General features: G+C 51.8%; 6 protein-coding genes across 6 annotated transcripts; 2 read left to right on the top strand and 4 right to left on the bottom strand.

Annotated features, from left to right (window-relative positions):
• Positions 1-2,305: 2,305 nt before the first annotated feature.
• On the top strand, positions 2,306-2,789 carry PG994_001365 (uncharacterized protein; the record flags this gene model as incomplete). Its single annotated transcript, XM_066852774.1, has 3 exons — positions 2,306-2,365; positions 2,448-2,560; positions 2,642-2,789. The coding sequence occupies 3 exons, from the start codon at positions 2,306-2,308 to the stop codon at positions 2,787-2,789; spliced, it is 321 nt and encodes a 106-aa protein (XP_066720915.1).
• Positions 2,790-2,972: 183 nt separating this feature from the next.
• PG994_001364 (uncharacterized protein) lies at positions 2,973-4,876 on the bottom strand (the record flags this gene model as incomplete). The annotated part of the gene is made up of 7 exons (XM_066852773.1): positions 2,973-3,197; positions 3,263-3,566; positions 3,655-4,054; positions 4,120-4,168; positions 4,230-4,413; positions 4,491-4,615; positions 4,688-4,876. 7 exons carry the CDS (start codon positions 4,874-4,876, stop codon positions 2,973-2,975), a joined length of 1,476 nt encoding a protein of 491 aa, XP_066720914.1.
• Positions 4,877-5,564: 688 nt separating this feature from the next.
• PG994_001363 (uncharacterized protein) lies at positions 5,565-7,584 on the bottom strand (the record flags this gene model as incomplete). The annotated part of the gene is made up of 4 exons (XM_066852772.1): positions 5,565-5,944; positions 6,045-6,268; positions 6,312-7,173; positions 7,227-7,584. 4 exons carry the CDS (start codon positions 7,582-7,584, stop codon positions 5,565-5,567), a joined length of 1,824 nt encoding a protein of 607 aa, XP_066720913.1.
• An 846-nt stretch (positions 7,585-8,430) lies between these two features.
• PG994_001362 (uncharacterized protein) lies at positions 8,431-8,909 on the bottom strand (the record flags this gene model as incomplete). Its single annotated transcript, XM_066852771.1, has 2 exons — positions 8,431-8,584; positions 8,683-8,909. 2 exons carry the CDS (start codon positions 8,907-8,909, stop codon positions 8,431-8,433), a joined length of 381 nt encoding a protein of 126 aa, XP_066720912.1.
• A 1,802-nt stretch (positions 8,910-10,711) lies between these two features.
• On the bottom strand, positions 10,712-11,734 carry PG994_001361 (uncharacterized protein; the record flags this gene model as incomplete). The annotated part of the gene is made up of 1 exon (XM_066852770.1): positions 10,712-11,734. The coding sequence occupies one exon, from the start codon at positions 11,732-11,734 to the stop codon at positions 10,712-10,714; it is 1,023 nt and encodes a 340-aa protein (XP_066720911.1).
• Positions 11,735-12,932: 1,198 nt separating this feature from the next.
• On the top strand, positions 12,933-14,532 carry PG994_001360 (glutathione-disulfide reductase; the record flags this gene model as incomplete). The annotated part of the gene is made up of 2 exons (XM_066852769.1): positions 12,933-13,192; positions 13,272-14,532. The coding sequence occupies 2 exons, from the start codon at positions 12,933-12,935 to the stop codon at positions 14,530-14,532; spliced, it is 1,521 nt and encodes a 506-aa protein (XP_066720910.1).
• Between the last annotated feature and the right edge of the window lie 1,167 nt (positions 14,533-15,699).

Raw genomic sequence — 15,699 nt, 5'->3', positions numbered from 1 at the left:
AGAGATGGCCTTCGTGTCGTCCCTGGTAGTGACGGGCCTTTTGCTGGTATGTATCTCGTTCCTACTTGGCTTGGATATCGAGCTGGATATTGAGCGCTGTGTCGTAGATTCTGTCCTATCTCGTATTATTGGCAATCTATCGGACTCAACTACATCCGCTTGCCTCTTTCCGAGGTCCAAGGCTTGCAGCCTTGACCGATTGGTGGTTCTGCAAACACTGGTTAGTCACATCCTTTAGGCATTTAATTTGCACCATGCAGTGACAGCGTGACGCTGACGACACCCTAGGCTTGATGGCCGCTGGCCTCATACGCTTGAGAAGCTTCATGGAAAATACGGTACGTTGATTGTCATCTTGTCCAACAATTCTTTCGATATGAGAGAAGATGAGTTACTGACAGCAGGGAAGGTGACATAATCCGTGTTTCGCTGAACGAACTCATTTTTGCTACCCTTGAGGCGGCCCAAAGGCAGGTATAGTGGTGTGGGTAAAGCTACCATAAAGACTAAGTAGGTAATTAGCGAATCTTTTAACATTGCGGCCCGTGTCGCGGGAGGCAGACTGGGTCCACGTTTTATTTGCACAGTTGGTGGCTACGGGACAGAACGTCACAAGATTTTGACAAAAAGGGGCTATAACTGGCCGAGTGAATGAAACCCATTCCCAGTGTACTCTACCTGAAAACAATAACCCACCAGAGCAAACTCTCTAACACTATCATGCCATCTGACCACGTTCCGACTCATCATATATGTACAGTCACACAAAACTCATCAGCCAAACATGACTTTCATGCGTCAATGCATCCGTCGTCACAACCCTTGCTATGGTAATCTCTTCCTCCCCTCCTCCCTCAAGAGTTCTATGTGGTCGCAGCACTGGTTGCAACAGTGGTCACGGCAGTGGGCGCGGCAGTGGGCGCAGCAGGTGTGTCGGCGTTTGGAGTTGGACTAGGCGGCATCGCCATCGGCCACCCCCCACAAAGCGGGGTGATCGGGCGATTGGTGCCGGTGAAGGGCCAGCCAGGCGTTATGAAGGGCCAGCCGGGGGGCAGGAAGTCAGAGTAGCTTCCCCCGCCTCTGTACGATGCTGCCGTGGCAGTGGGCGCCGCAGTAGGTGCACTGCCGTCAGCGGCTCGAGTCGGGGTGGACGACTGCGCAGTCAAGGGAGGCCACAACAAGGCTGGGCGACAAGACGGGGTGTTTCCGTCGGGCCAGGGCCAGCCCGGGGGGAGGTAGTCGGGGTAGCTCCCTCCGTATGGCGCTGCTGCGGCGAGGCCTGGGAGTAGGGCGATGATATCTGGGTTCGTTATGAGACTATTTTTCTGGGGAAGTGGTTTTGATGTATTGGAAGAGACGAATCCTTTAGAAAGCGATGTAGCACTCAGTCCTTGGGCCCGACCGAACTAATACTTGGAACAGATCTTGTTTGATAGCGATAGATATTTAATGGCATTGCGACAACTATGAGAGCTATATATCGAACCTCTAACACCCTACCCTTGAAATATGCCTGTAGATCAGCGCCTGCAATGCCACGACCAACATTGAATAGAGCGCTGGGGAAGTAAATATATTAAAACCAATATCGCTTCTTGCCGTCTCATAAACGACGAAAAACTCGGTACATGTGGTATATCCCCGGGGGAATAGGGCAGAAGGACAAGTTTCTCTCAGCTTAAAGGGTCCATTATCTACCGAGAGGGAAGGCAGGTATTTTAATGGTTGGTCACACATATACAGAGCTAGCCACCCACGGCATTTCAGATTCGTTGCATTTAGCCGCAAGACTTGCATTCGATTTTATAGTGGTTATATAAACGTATCTTCTGATCTATCGCTACAATGCCCCTCTATTCCAACAGCAGGCGGTGTCATTTGGCTGCGAAACGGAATACGGAACAGCACATGCAGTCAGGGGCGGCAGAAACCACGCCCAACCGTGGATGAGTCAGCAACACTCTCGTATGCTGGTGTGTACGTTCATATCGCGAGAGTTGAGCATATACATATCGGGTTATACTTGATTTTCAATACCCTCGTTCACGATCTAAAACCGCCTATGCAGTTCTCACGTTCCCCTATTTCACCCCTTTTCACTTATTACTTAGCGTCGGCCTTAGTGTTCGTCCGATCATGGAAGGGGCCGTATTGGCTCATTCGCTTTAGAGTTATTGGGCTGCATTGCATGTCATACTCGCGCATCCTGGTATGCAGGTTCCTACTCAGGCGAAGTTCATTTAGGAATGGAGCCATGAAGTCTCTGTGAAGCTATTGTGCAAATAAAGCCCCCTGTTAGATCAATATGAAGAACATGTTTCTAGCCATCAATATTGTCACTCCTGCCGAGGGCAAGCAGGAAAGGGTATGCTTATTATCACCAGATAACCATTTACAGCGTCGAGCTAAATGAAGATTATATTGACTGACAAACACGATTGGAACAGGTGCAAGGAATGCTGAGTCACTTGGTACCGGAGGCTGAGAAATACGAGCCCGAAGCGCTCATGTTCTGCGCTTCCTGGTGCGCCACTGCCGGTGTGTTCTACGTTGTCGAGATGTACGTAATCAAACCCCTGTTGGCAGGTAGCAGTAGATGCTGCGGGTGAGAGGAGCCAGGCGCGCTGATCGTAGCGAGAAGGTTTGCCAACGAAGCCGCCCAAGAGTACCATCGCAACCAGCCCTACACGGCGGAGCTGCGCCGCATATCGCGAGAAGAGCATAACTTGGCCAAAAGGGTAGAGGTGCAGGTCTTGGATAGATTCGCAGGTTTCAATAGGGGATACTAAAACCAGACGTGGGCTGCGACACTCCCATCGTCGGTGCATCAGGTGGTGGCAGTACAGCTGTTGTCTTCATTGTCTGATGAGGCTTGATAGGATTTTTTTTATAGTTCTACTGGATTCCAGCTGCCGTCATGGTCTCCCCACCCAAAGCCAACAAGAGGATGACGTTGTACCAAACTATTCGGTCTAATACCCGTAGAGATTGACTTGCTCCGTGGTGGAGCCCCTGATCTTGTTGTTCTCCCTGATGAGCATCCATCGCAGAATCCAAGCGCACACAATTGAACCCAAAGCAAACCCAGCCGAGGTTCCAAACCCGATCGCGAACCGTGGGCTATCGTAGTCGGGCCATAAGTAGGCTCCGTAGATATACCCGACCTGGCCCGCTACATTTGTCATGGCAAGGACCACCTAGTTGATGTTAGACAAGATTCCAGCCCTGATAGATAGGGGAGGAACGTAGGTTGTATACTCACTGCTTTCTTTTCCTTCGTTTGTTGCAGTGTCGAGCTAGCCCAGCCGATTATCACGGAGTTGACCGAGTACGCCCCGACGGGGAAGACAAAACAGGCCACGTAGCGCGCCGCCGTATTCAGCGTGCTCGCGGCCCATATGAAGCCCACCACGGCGGCCGCGATTCCGATGGTGATGTGCCAAGTCCGCTCGTGCAGCCGACCGGAGCTCCACCCACACATGATGCCCGCCGCAGCGGCGAAGATGAATGGCGGGCACGTCATGAGCAGGGTAGCTGTGGTGTTGAAACCCAATGTTTTGACGACGCTATATTCGAGGTGCATAGAATTTCAGTCGTGAACACAAACGGTTCTGAAGATGGGAGCCGCAGGCTGTTGTGATTAATCACACTTACGTCGGGAAGAAGGAGTTGAAAGAGCAGGCACTGAGGTGGAAGTTCTGCATGAGACAGAACAGCCAGGTCCGCTTGTCCTTGCATGCCTGCTTGAGACCCTCCCAGGCGCTGGCATTCGACTCGTGCGACTCCGTCACCCTGTCGCGCTCCATGCGGGCGTGGGCCAGCTCTCGTTCGGCGGGGGTCAGCCAGTGCGTGGTCAGGGGTGTATTGGGAAGCATCCAGAAGCCCACAATGGCGACGAAGCCCGTGATAGCCCCTTCAATGATGAACAGCCAGCGCCACCCGGCGAGTCCCCGTGCCCCATCCAGTCCCCAGAACACGCCGGCGGAGATGAGGCCCGAGAAGCCGGTGGCGAGGATCTGGGCGCAGTAGAACCAGGCTATCCTGGTAGCGACCTCTGTAGCAAACTGAAGTGTCAGATAATTCGCTTTCCCTTATATTCTCTAGAGTATCAGCATTTACCTTTCCTGGTGTAGAAAATGGCGAGCATATATGTCGCACCCGGGTAGAACTGTGTGATATTTAGCTTTGGATAGCTAGGGAATGAATGATGAGAGAAACACTGAGCTCACAGGCGCCTCGGTGATTCCAAGGAAGAACCTCACGGCTACTAGGCCGCCATAGCTGTGGACGGCGCCAGCGCAGGCTGACACAACAGCCCAGACAAACATCCAAGCGCTCATGTAGATTCCGGGACGGATACGCGTGATGAACATATTGGAAGGGATCTGCATAAGCACATAACCCACGAAAAGACTAGAGTTCCCCGTATTTGAGTAAGTATAGTGTCGCGTCCAGGTTCCAGTGGACAAAAGGGTGTGTGTAGAACTTACATGCTGACGCAGGTGTTGAACTCCCACCCAGACATGCCCAGATCCTTCTCTAGGTTATTGAGACGAGCCTGTGCTATGGCGTTTCTATCGACGTAGTTGAGGAAGTACATGATCCAGAGGATCGGCTGGTATGTTGCAGGTTAGCGATAAAGGTTTTAAGGAGGCAACAATACTGATGATTCTGGAAGTGTATTTACCATTATGCGAAATTCCAGTTTGCGGACTAGCTTGATCTCAGCCGGGTCTGACTTGGTTGCCACGCCAGTGTAGTCGACAACTCCGGCAGCTTTGTGCTGCTTCTCGTCTGTTGCATTATCTGTCATCACATTCGTCGCTTCCTCTCCTCCAGGTGGAGGAGGCGCAGAGGCTGGAGCTTCGTCCGCCATTCTTCAATATCGTTCTATTTGCGCTCGTAGTAAATACTTGTACTGGAGAATAAATGCTGGACTGTTTTGGGGCTGTCCTGAGATTTATGAGGGGGCAAGCACAGCACGACTTCACGGGCAGAAGAAAGGCATTAGAAATATAGGTCTTTGCGAGTCCTTATGTCAGAGCGGTCAGGCTCGCATTCACCAGGTTTCATCCCCCGCATGCCGATGCTTATGGCTGAGGTTCCCCGCTTCCTCTCATTGAAATGGTTACTCATTGCTGTATCGTGACAGGTCGGACGCCCAGAGCCAAGGTAGCCCAGGAGCTATTGGGGGCAGCCAAGCAAGCAGCCAAGTCGCCTCCCCCATGGGGTCAAGGACATTAGCGGATGCAACGTCAATGTAAAAGTGTTGGGGTCTGTCATATCCGCCGTATGTAGAGATTCGGTTACGATAGGGTACTAGAACTACCGACGGCGCAGCATAGCGTTCCATTCAATATGCGTTTTGGAGAAGGGTGACGCAATTTTGTGATCCCTCTTTGCAGCCATATGTTGTTGACATTGAAGAGGTCGTCCCAAGTACCCTGGTGGAATTGATGAATGATACTGCACCGCTAGGAACCAGTCAAGATCTGAGGTTTCCCTCACATCGATATCATGGTAAAACAACATCTTCGGAACCATCACTGCATTGCCTCTCTCCGTTAGCCGCCGCCTTGGGGCATACCAAACGTCACTTTTGCCAGCGACCCCCTAGCCGAGATGAATACCGAGTTCTGGTCATTCAGAGAAAGCGATATCTCGGCTTCCGTCGTTTCGTAGTCAAAAACATGCTGGGCCTGAGTCTCGCGCGCCCTCTCTGCATCTTCGACGTCTAGCCACTCGATACTGAACGGGAGCTTCTTTGGCAAACCTCCGGGCGCTGTCGTGCCCGCCGAATATTCGACGTGGACCTCCAGGACACCATCACTGTAAACAGGAGATGTCCTGTTGGCACTCACCATTTCTGGTAGTCGAACATTGTTTTGTCCCTGACCATCGTCTTCGACAATGATACTGGGCAGCAATTCCGTCAAAGACGAAACTGCAGAGGCATTATTCAGGCACCCATCATTCACTTTGGGGGACCTGGTTGTCTCCATTTTCTTCCACGGCAGTGGCTAGGTTGCCATCGACGCGAGAACCTGGCTTCAAAGGGCTGGGATCTACCGTAGCCTCTTCAACCGTTTTGAGCGGCGGTGGCTGTGATGGATTTTCCTTGTTCCTTTGGATAGTGCTATGATACGTCCCTTGGCTACACAGTGTCGTCGTGGACACTGGCAGGATAAGGAGCGTGCTTTCGTTCGGGTCGGGATAGGCTGTCTTTGTGCGGCGTGAGAGCAACATGGCGATACTATCCTTGATAAGGCTGTCCAAGTGTTTGACGAATCTCGAATGCAGTTCGGTGCTACCTGTATGAGGCAGTCGCCATCCAGGGTACAGCTTCCCGTGAGACTTCGGGGGTGTGCATCTTTCCGTGCATTAATATGAAGGTGTTGCAAAGAAAGCAAGCATCCTTGCTCGAGCAGACTACACGTGGAGGAAAGCTGGGCTTTTCCTGATCACAGTGGAACAGAAGCTGGATTTCGGCATGGATCTTGCTTTCTTCAAGCGTCCTCCGAGTCTGTTGGGCATAGACTTTGGTGGCCTGAGGTACCGTAGTCTTCAGGAGGCGACATGTATTCTCAAGAGAATCACGTTTGCCTTTCTTTGCCTTCTTCTGCGACATCGTCTGCGGTATCCTGGAGGCGAGGTTGGGCTCAAGTTGCCCAACTGGGGTCCTGCTGAAAGCTTTGGGGCCTAGCTGAACCAGCACGACTTTCATCTTCCGGAGAAGCAGGTATTTCTTCGCCTGGCGACGTAAGAATCGTGCACATTCTCGGTATCTGGCAACTTTGCTGATCATGTTCACGAGGCTTCGTTTCGCGTTCGGGGGCATTAAGCGTTCTGGAATCGCGTTCAGCACGCTGCTGACCTCTTTCATCTGCTGTAGACGATAGATACCATCTACCAGTGCCTCCAGCTCGTGCTGAGTCTGGTGCCCACTCCAGGAGTCAATCAATTTCACCACTGCCTCGAATGTATCCACGAAAATAGAGAGCGTAGCGGACAGCCCGGTCTTCTGAAGCGAGGATCGAGTATCTCTTAGAACCTTTTCGATGGACGGCTTTCCAGTGCTCCCCCTGAGCCTTAGCCGATACAAGATGCGGGAAGAGCACATGGTAACGATAGCAGAAAAGGCCTCATGCTCAATATGCGTAGCATCGGCTCGGACTTATTCAATTGGTCAGAAACACTGAGAGACGGATTAGTATAATGTAACGTACCATTAGAGACTCGACTGAGTATTGAGAATAGCCTCTTGAAACCACACTCCAGATCTTTCAGCATATCATTTCCATCATCTTTTTGGGCTTTATTGACTGCGAGTAGAACATCCAGAGACGAAGGCTTGCGTTTCTCTCTGAGACAAACGGCAGGGATGTAATTGGAGTTATTTCTGATGCTAGATAGGAAAGCGAGGACGCTTGCCAGATGGCGCTCTTGTTCAAATGATAAAGTATATCCTCCTTCTTCATAGTCGGGCAGATGGCTCGGCTTGTTGGAATGGGGCTGGACAGGGACGCGATGGAGCAAATGCAGAAGAGCAATGTTCTCGGCGCATTCCGTTGCGAGAGCCTCCATCGTCTAATTCAGCGACACAACAGGGAAGTAATAGCTGTCTCTGTCGAGAGTTTACATGCAAGAAAAGAAATACAGAGAGCGAATATGTGAGGTTGAGCGGGGGGACTCTGTTAGTGTAACCCTTGAGGGCCTCAATGGCGGGCCTCCTGCATAATGCAACCTCCATCTCTTCACGCAGTCACCCGTCCCATGACAATAAGAAAACCGCGTCATTCCCGTTGCAATATCTGACCGTTTCATATATACTGAGAGCAAACACGGGCTGATCCAATTCTGAGGGCTTCAACATTTGTACCCCCGGATCTCATTCGGTAAGAGTACAGCACTGTGGTATATATGAGCAATAAGGGGTAAGGGGCTTGCGGGAGTCTCAAAGCAAGCCAGTGTCTGTGCATTTACCCTATGCGACAAGAGGAAGGGTTCGATGTCTCCGCTGATACCGAGCCGTTGATGATATTTCCCTCGATTGCCTGCGGTACTTGAAGGCGATCAAGTGGTGGATTGGTGTGAGCTGCTTCTGGCACGTCACGGCGCTGGAATGGAAGATCTTTGAGTAGGTTTTCACTATCAAGAAGCCGCACGAGTCGATCGTCAATGAAGCATGGCGAGGTGATATGTAGTATCTTATACTTGTTTATCAATTTGAATTTGTGGTAGGACATTTCTGTAGGTCTGTCTCTACTAACTTGGTAGGAGGGTTGACCTCCCTTTAACCCATCTTCTCCCTTCGACGATGCAAGTGCACATGATGATTGTTGCGTTTCCAATTCAGCAGACCATCTGGCCAGCAGATCGGTCGCCTCGTCATGCTCAGCGCCGCCATCGCTTTACTCGTGTGCGTCTCTATCACAAGAACACAACATTGGTGAGGCCCAAAGCCGCCAAGGCACAGCCAGCATAGAGCCAGCGGTGCGACAAAGCCCCGTCCTTCTGTCCGGCGTTCTCCGAGACTTGAGCAGGGGCGGTAGGCTCAGCTGCCGACGCGGAGCCGCTACCATATCTATTACTCGCCAGTCAGCATCATGGCTCTGTTTGTTCAAGTACCGCCAGTAGACCCTGGAGAGAAAGGCCATGGTGAAGTGTCTTGGCTTTACTCACAATGCACTCATGCCGATGATGGAGTAGGAGTGAGGGGTCTGGTTCGGCGAGCCTGTCGGCTTGCTGGGGGCCGTGAGGATGCCGGTAAGCGTGGTGCTTACAGAGGGGAGTACCATGGCGTCGGTGAGGGACGCCGTGGCGGAGGCAGATGCTGACGCCGTCATCAAGCCCACAGCGAGCTGTAGGAACCCGGCGAAGACGAAGAGGACGGCTAGTGAGACACGCATGTTGACGGAGAAGGAACTTCAGCGGCGGTGGCTCAATGTAGGTGGTTTTGAGTGATGAGGTGAGATTTTGGAGCTTTTTGTAATTCGAGGAGTAAAGATTACAGCAACAACAAGGGGATTGCGAGCTGTGTGATATTGTCACGAGAGTTTGTAATGAGTGGTGGCTGCGCCCGTCCAACAGAGAGTGTGGAGATGAGGGAGCTGGCTTGGATTTGACTTTGGCAGTGAAATGAGAGAGAGACCGGGAGGGACCGTGTTGTGTCTATCTGGTACCGGCAACCAACAGCAAGAGATTAGAATATGCAAGAATGCTGCAAACGGGAAAAGAGAAGGAAGATATCGAGACTGTTGATGCGTTGGCTGTAAGTTAAGTTGGTTACCTTAAGTACAATCCAGAAAGGAGGGACGACGGGACGGACGGGATGGGGAAGTCGATATATGCGGATGGCTTCTTGAACACCACGAAATCCCATCCACCATCCCTACTGTGCATCTGATCTCATCCCATCTTTGCCCGTTCCGTTCAGCTGGTTCCTTTTGGCCCCTCCCCTTTCAGATCTGCGGTTTACTTCACGGGAAGAAGCAAGAGCTCCTGACGATCAGGCTTGTGCTAGTATGTTTCGACCTGCTGTTCGTCCCAAGCCCCCGGTTCGAAGGTGCTCGGCATACGTATGTAGGTGGGATTCATGATGGGGCGGGTTGCCGAATGCGTCTGCAGATCTGTATATCATTCCTCGAGTCGCGTGGCGTGTTGCTTGCCGATCAGTATTGGACCCCGAGAATGTGGGGAGGGAGAGAGCGGCCTCTCCGCGTGATGGGTTTTTTTCTTTGCTTCTGCTTCTGCTTCGTACCGAAGCATGCAGCACTCGTTGGTCCCTGAACTTGTAAACCAAACTACTCCATGATATGAATAATAGATCCTAGTAGTGGCAACGTGCAGAAACGCGCCATGGGAAATCGCGATATCGTAAAATGCTGTCTGTACTCGGTAAACACCCACAGTACCTAAAAAGTAGGTTGGATTTGATTGCCGGGTCTTTCACATTATTGGATGCGACTTTGATCAATTGAAATGACTGCGTCCCACCCCCGAAGTGCCCCTCGGTGCAGTACGACGGTGACTTCAGAAACGCGTCATACCAATCTTCTTTATTATTTGAGAACAGAGCGAGTTGCACTCGGGCAGCTTGCCAAGAACAAATGCCGACCTATTTGACGTAGGTCTGAGCAGAATGCGCAAGTCGCATCCATATGGCCAGGCAAGGCTTGAGGCGGGAGCGTATCGAAATCAGTCCACGATCAAGATAAAGTGCCTGCTTTCTTCAATTAAAGGGGCCGCTACTATTCGATGATCCAAAAGCCTCGAGACGTCTCAGCTCAACAGCTTCGCACGTGCAAAGAGGATCAGGCGGATGGCAGATTGAGTGGTGCCCGCGGATGGGCTGGGGAAATTCCTTTGGTCCGGAACGACTTCCGCTCTTGCAAAGCCCAATGAAGGTTTCGAGTTGGTTGAAAGGACTAATAAACGAGCAACCCATCTTAAGACCCAGCATTTCAATATGTCTCTCACGGACTGGGCTGGGCTGCCCACGAAATAGAAGATGCATCCCATACCAGATTGGTATAAACTTTACACGTTGATCCCGTAAACATGGAATATAATGCGCTTTCAGTTTAAAAGGTTGGTAAGTCGGGAAAGGGTATGGCTGTGAAAGCTAGCGCTCATCAACAGCCAAGGATAGATCTCCCTGTTACAGTAGGCATATATATGTGATTTTGTATCGTTGGTTCGGTAGAAAATATCACCTACCGTCATAGTGCATTACTGTCCTATAGGCCTGTTCAGGTTGTTCCAGGATCGCGTTAGGGCCTTCACGAGCCAGTAGATTCTTATTTTCCTCCCACTTGATAAATGCCATGCCTTGCAGCAGGCAGTCGGCAAGGTCGTCCAGCTTGCCAGATTCCACCTCGGCCTCGTCGAGCTTGTTGGCCCCCTTCTTTCGTCGGACTCCGAGCCAGCGGTCCCGGTAAAGCTTCATGGTGAGTTCCTGCTGTGCCGATGCGGGGTTCAGAATGCCTTCTGACTGGAGCCAATTGCCTACAAGATCAATCTTGGCCTTTTTGTTTCGTGTCTTCGCTAGTTTGTTCTTTTTCTTGATGTCCACTTTCCGCTCAGTCCGCTCTAGGAACTCGATCTCAAGCTCCAACGGGCTTTGGATCTCTTCAGCGCCAGCATCTATCTCGCCAGCAGCGCCAACCCAGAAGGGGCCAACCCTTCGGGGAGCAACAGAGATGACTTCCCCAGACCAATGCCCCATCTCTTTCATTGTTCGTAAAATGGCATGGATCATAGCCTCCAGAGTGTTGACCCGTAAGGTCCATTCTTGCACAGCGGACGACCCGGCGCTTCGAAATCGTTGTTGCTCGATCACGATGTGTGTGGGATTTGTAGGTAGCAGACGATCGCGCACTAGCTCAAGCGCCAGGTTAGCCATTGCTGCGGGCGCCCATTGCTCCCGTTCGACGACCCTGGTGGTGGCTTCGGACGCGACATCGCTTCGGCGCCAGGCTTCGAGGAGAACGCGCGGGGGCTGTCGGAATGGCTCTGACGGTATATAATGCTTCTCCTTTAATGGCGGCACGGGCGGTGCCGACAGCAGAGGACCACCCGGTACAATGAGGGAGTATGCTAGATTGCGCAAGCCCATGTCAATGGACAGAATGCGCCGCGCTGTTGGCCGACCTTTCGGCGTCGCGCGGCCAGAGCCGCTTGCTCGAGACGCGACGTCAAGACATCCTTCGTGCCCGATGTAGGGAGCCCGCATGCTAGGCACAATGTTTTGAGCTGCGCAGCCTTGAAGGCATAATCAACGATTTTGAGCGGAGACGTAGAAGCAGCCAGTGCTGCCGGGACGCGATAAGCTGCCGATGCTGTCATCGCAGCATTGCTCCAAAGCCTTGTGAGATCACAGCCGAAGTTCCAAGGCACAGAGAGTGAGGTAGTGTACAGAACGGGAGAGAAGCGAGCGACCAGTTGTGCAGGTAGAGTTGCGGGTGACAATAGCGCCAGGAGCCTATCGCGTCTGAAAAACGGGATGGGTGCTACTTCAAAATCAGCTTAGGTACCTGATAACAATTGGCTGAGCCTAGCCCGCCCAGCACTCCATTTGTAATCTTGCTTTCCTCCTTGACGTGATGCCAAATCAACTCTTACTCCAACGGGTTCAGATCACTTATAGTACTAGTAGAGCATGCCTAAATAATAATAGAACGTTTACATGATCTTTTTTTGGTGTTGGCTTCTGGTGGTGGCTTACATATGTAGAGTAGTCCTGGCCTGATCAACCCCAGTCAATCTCACCGTAGAATCTGACGATTTGGAGTCATTTGAAGCTACAACCGTTCTAAAGTCGATGCTACCTAACCATAGATCAGTTGTGACTCCAGATTCTCCAATTATCCCATCAGCGTTCAATTGGAAACCAACGCCAAAGTCAAAGTGTGGGAAGGGAGGAGCGGACAAGCACCGCACAGCGCACTGCTGGTGGTCCCAGATCCGACAGGGCGGACCTGTGCTGAATAATTGAAGCGGGGCATGCGATTAGTGGCGGGCTGGCTGCCTTCTGGAAATTTCATTAGCGATCGGATTAGTCAAACCCTGAAAAACTATCGTGATTCGATTGGACAACAGACATCCATCCTCCAAGGTTCGAAGTTGAGTAATCACGAACGACGGCAGCTTCCATAGGCAAAGAGTGCTATTGCAGATCAATACTTTCTGTTTCCAGCCAAGCTTCCTCGCCTGTGCCATCTTACATGCGCCTTCTCGCAACAAGTGCTTACTTGCTTACTTACCTCTCACTCAAGCCACCTTCTTTGTAGATAAAAGACCCGACGTCAGTCCCGCACGTCATTCGCTACCCCACCAGCCTCGGTGAGCTCCTGCACGATTTATATTCCACATCCCTACCTACATTGGAAGCCTCAGCTCAGGTCTGCGATATTGTATAAATAGAGGGGTCAATGCAAGCTTTCGGCGTTTTCAGCAGAGTCTCACTGGCGAGTACGCGTTCCAGAACAGCAACACTACGAATATCATCTATTTCGAGACAGTTTTCCTCCACATCCCGCATCATGGCACCCATATCCAAGGAGACCGACTACCTGGTCATCGGTGGTGGAAGTGGCGGCTTGGCCTCGGCACGCATGGCGGCGGGCAAGTTCGGCACCAAGGCCATGATCATCGAGGGCGGCCGGCTGGGCGGTACCTGTGTAAACGTCGGGTATGTTGTTTCCCTGTGTGTGTGAGGGGGGTCGGCGCAGTATACAGAAGGCTAATCCCTGTGAACCGTGACTATACAGCTGCGTTCCCAAGAAGGTGACCTTCAACGCCGCCATGCTCGCGGAGATGATGCACGACGCTAAGGCCTATGGCTTCAACGTGGAAGAGACTAAGCCCTTCGACTTCACCAGCTTCAAGCGCAAGCGAGATGCGTACATCAAGCGCCTCAACGGCATATACGAGCGGAACCTGAATAACGACAAGGTGGAATATGTGCGCGGCTGGGCGAAGCTACGAAGCAAGAACGAGGTCGAGGTCACCATGGAGGACGGCACCAAGGAGACTGTGCGCGCGAAGAAGATTCTCGTGGCCGTTGGCGGCAACCCCACGGCGTATCCGTCCGATATCCCCGGCGCCGATCTCGGCACCAACAGTGATGGTTTCTTCGATATCGAGACACTGCCCAAGAAGGTGGCTATAGTTGGTGCAGGCTACATTGCCGTCGAGTTTGCCGGCATGTTCAATGCGCTGGGCACTGAGACACATCTGTTCATCCGCCACCAGACCTTCTTGCGCACTTTCGATCCCATGATCCAGGAGGGTGTGACCAATGAGTATGAGCGCCTCGGCGTACATCTGCACAAGGACTCGAAGCAAACCAAGGTCGAGAAGGATAGCAATGGCAAACTTTCCTTTCACTACTCGGATAGCAACGGAGAGGGCAAGCTCGATGGCGTTGATCACCTGATCTGGGCCATCGGCCGCACGCCGGCGACCAAGGACCTTGGCCTCGAGAATGCGGGCGTCAAGGCGGACGAGAAGGGCCACATCGTCGCCGACGACTACCAGAACACCAACGTGGAGAACATCTACGCCCTGGGTGACGTCTGCGGCAAGGCCGAGCTGACACCCGTGGCCATCGCCGCCGGCCGCCGCTTGGCCGAGCGCCTCTTCGGACCCGAGCAGTTCCGCACCGCGCACCTGGACTACTCCAACGTGCCTTCGGTTGTCTTCTCGCACCCCGAGGTCGGGTCCATCGGCCTGACGGAGCCGCAGGCCGAGGAGAAGTACGGCAAGGAGAACCTGAAGATCTACAAGACTAGCTTCACGGCCATGTACTACGCCATGATGGAGCCCGAGGACAAGGCCCCGACCAAGTATAAGCTGATTTGCGCGGGCCCCGAGGAGAAGGTCGTCGGCCTGCACATCATGGGCCTCGGCAGCGGCGAGATGCTGCAGGGCTTCGGTGTCGCCATGAAGATGGGCGCCACCAAAAAGGACTTCGATTCGTGCGTTGCCATCCACCCGACTAGTGCCGAGGAGCTGGTCACGTTGAAATAAGACGGAAGTTGAAGGAACTCAAGGACACACTTGAATAGATGAAAATTTAGGCTCATATACATATACTTCCTTGGTGTTAGAAATAAAGCGAAATGGTTTATAGCGGGTTTCACCTCCTTTATCTGATGGATCGCGCATACATTGTTATCATAGAATTGACGGATGGGATAATACCGTAGGAGAAAAGGCTGCCTCTAATTCACGCTTACTAGACCAACCGTAGTACAACCATACACTGGAATAAACGCCTGCCAAAACCTTTGACGTGTACTTACCATGGAATCAACGCTGGTGTAGCTGTTGAAAATCCGAAGCGTTGAAAAGGTTCTTTAACGTTGATTCCGATTTAGACGTGTATTGGACGGTTCGTGAGGTGTTATTCCGTACATCAATGGTGGCAGAATCGTAGTTGCGAATCAGGAGACTGCATAGAAAACATTGAGAAAATTTGAGAAGATTCCGTAATGACTTGCGCCATGTGTTGCTGCGACGGGCTTGTTCGAAGGAGCAGAGATGTTAACAATACATCCATCCAAGGAAGGCTACCAGGTGCCAACCGTGGAGAGAATGAAGACACTCTTCGGAGGTTTGTCATACCGCTTTCGTATTTCGATACTCAGATCACACTACGCGCCGCGGGCGTTAATAACAAGGGTGACAGGAAAGCGGTCGAGTTCGTCAACGATGCTTGGATAACAAAGCGATTGCCCCCAAACGTAATTCTGGGCACACCATAATTAAAAGGCATGGGCGCAGTTATCCAGTATCCAAGTAAACGACTAATTCTGCGGGCGGCAGATAACTTTACTATACCAGTAGAGTTCGAACGAAAACGAGCTGCGGTATCACGACGAGTAAAGATCAAGACCAAAACAGTTATACAAATTCGTTCTTTACTACTAGTACCTGTTAACTACGGCAATCTGCCAAGAACCCACGATGGCGACCAGAGGGATTACTTTTTTCAAGCCTCAGCCAAAGACACGAGAAAATTTGGTCATACGAGCTGGGCCCCTCGTGAACGAATATCAATGTGCAAGTAATAACGTTACAAATCAGAAATTGGACTGTATGTACAAACAAGTACTGAAATAAGTCGCCCGGCCATTTCGGCAAACGCCAGCTACCAAGCCCATTTCCATGCAAAAGCGTCTCGTCATATCTAGA

This window comes from Apiospora phragmitis, assembly GCF_038363925.1.
Source record: "Apiospora phragmitis strain CBS 135458 chromosome Unknown utg000002l:1.0-5516284.0:1.0-5523493.0, whole genome shotgun sequence".
Lineage (NCBI taxonomy): Eukaryota > Fungi > Ascomycota > Sordariomycetes > Amphisphaeriales > Apiosporaceae > Apiospora > Apiospora phragmitis.
Note: the sequence above shows the minus strand (reverse complement) of the source record. Positions and strands in the feature narration are given on the sequence as shown.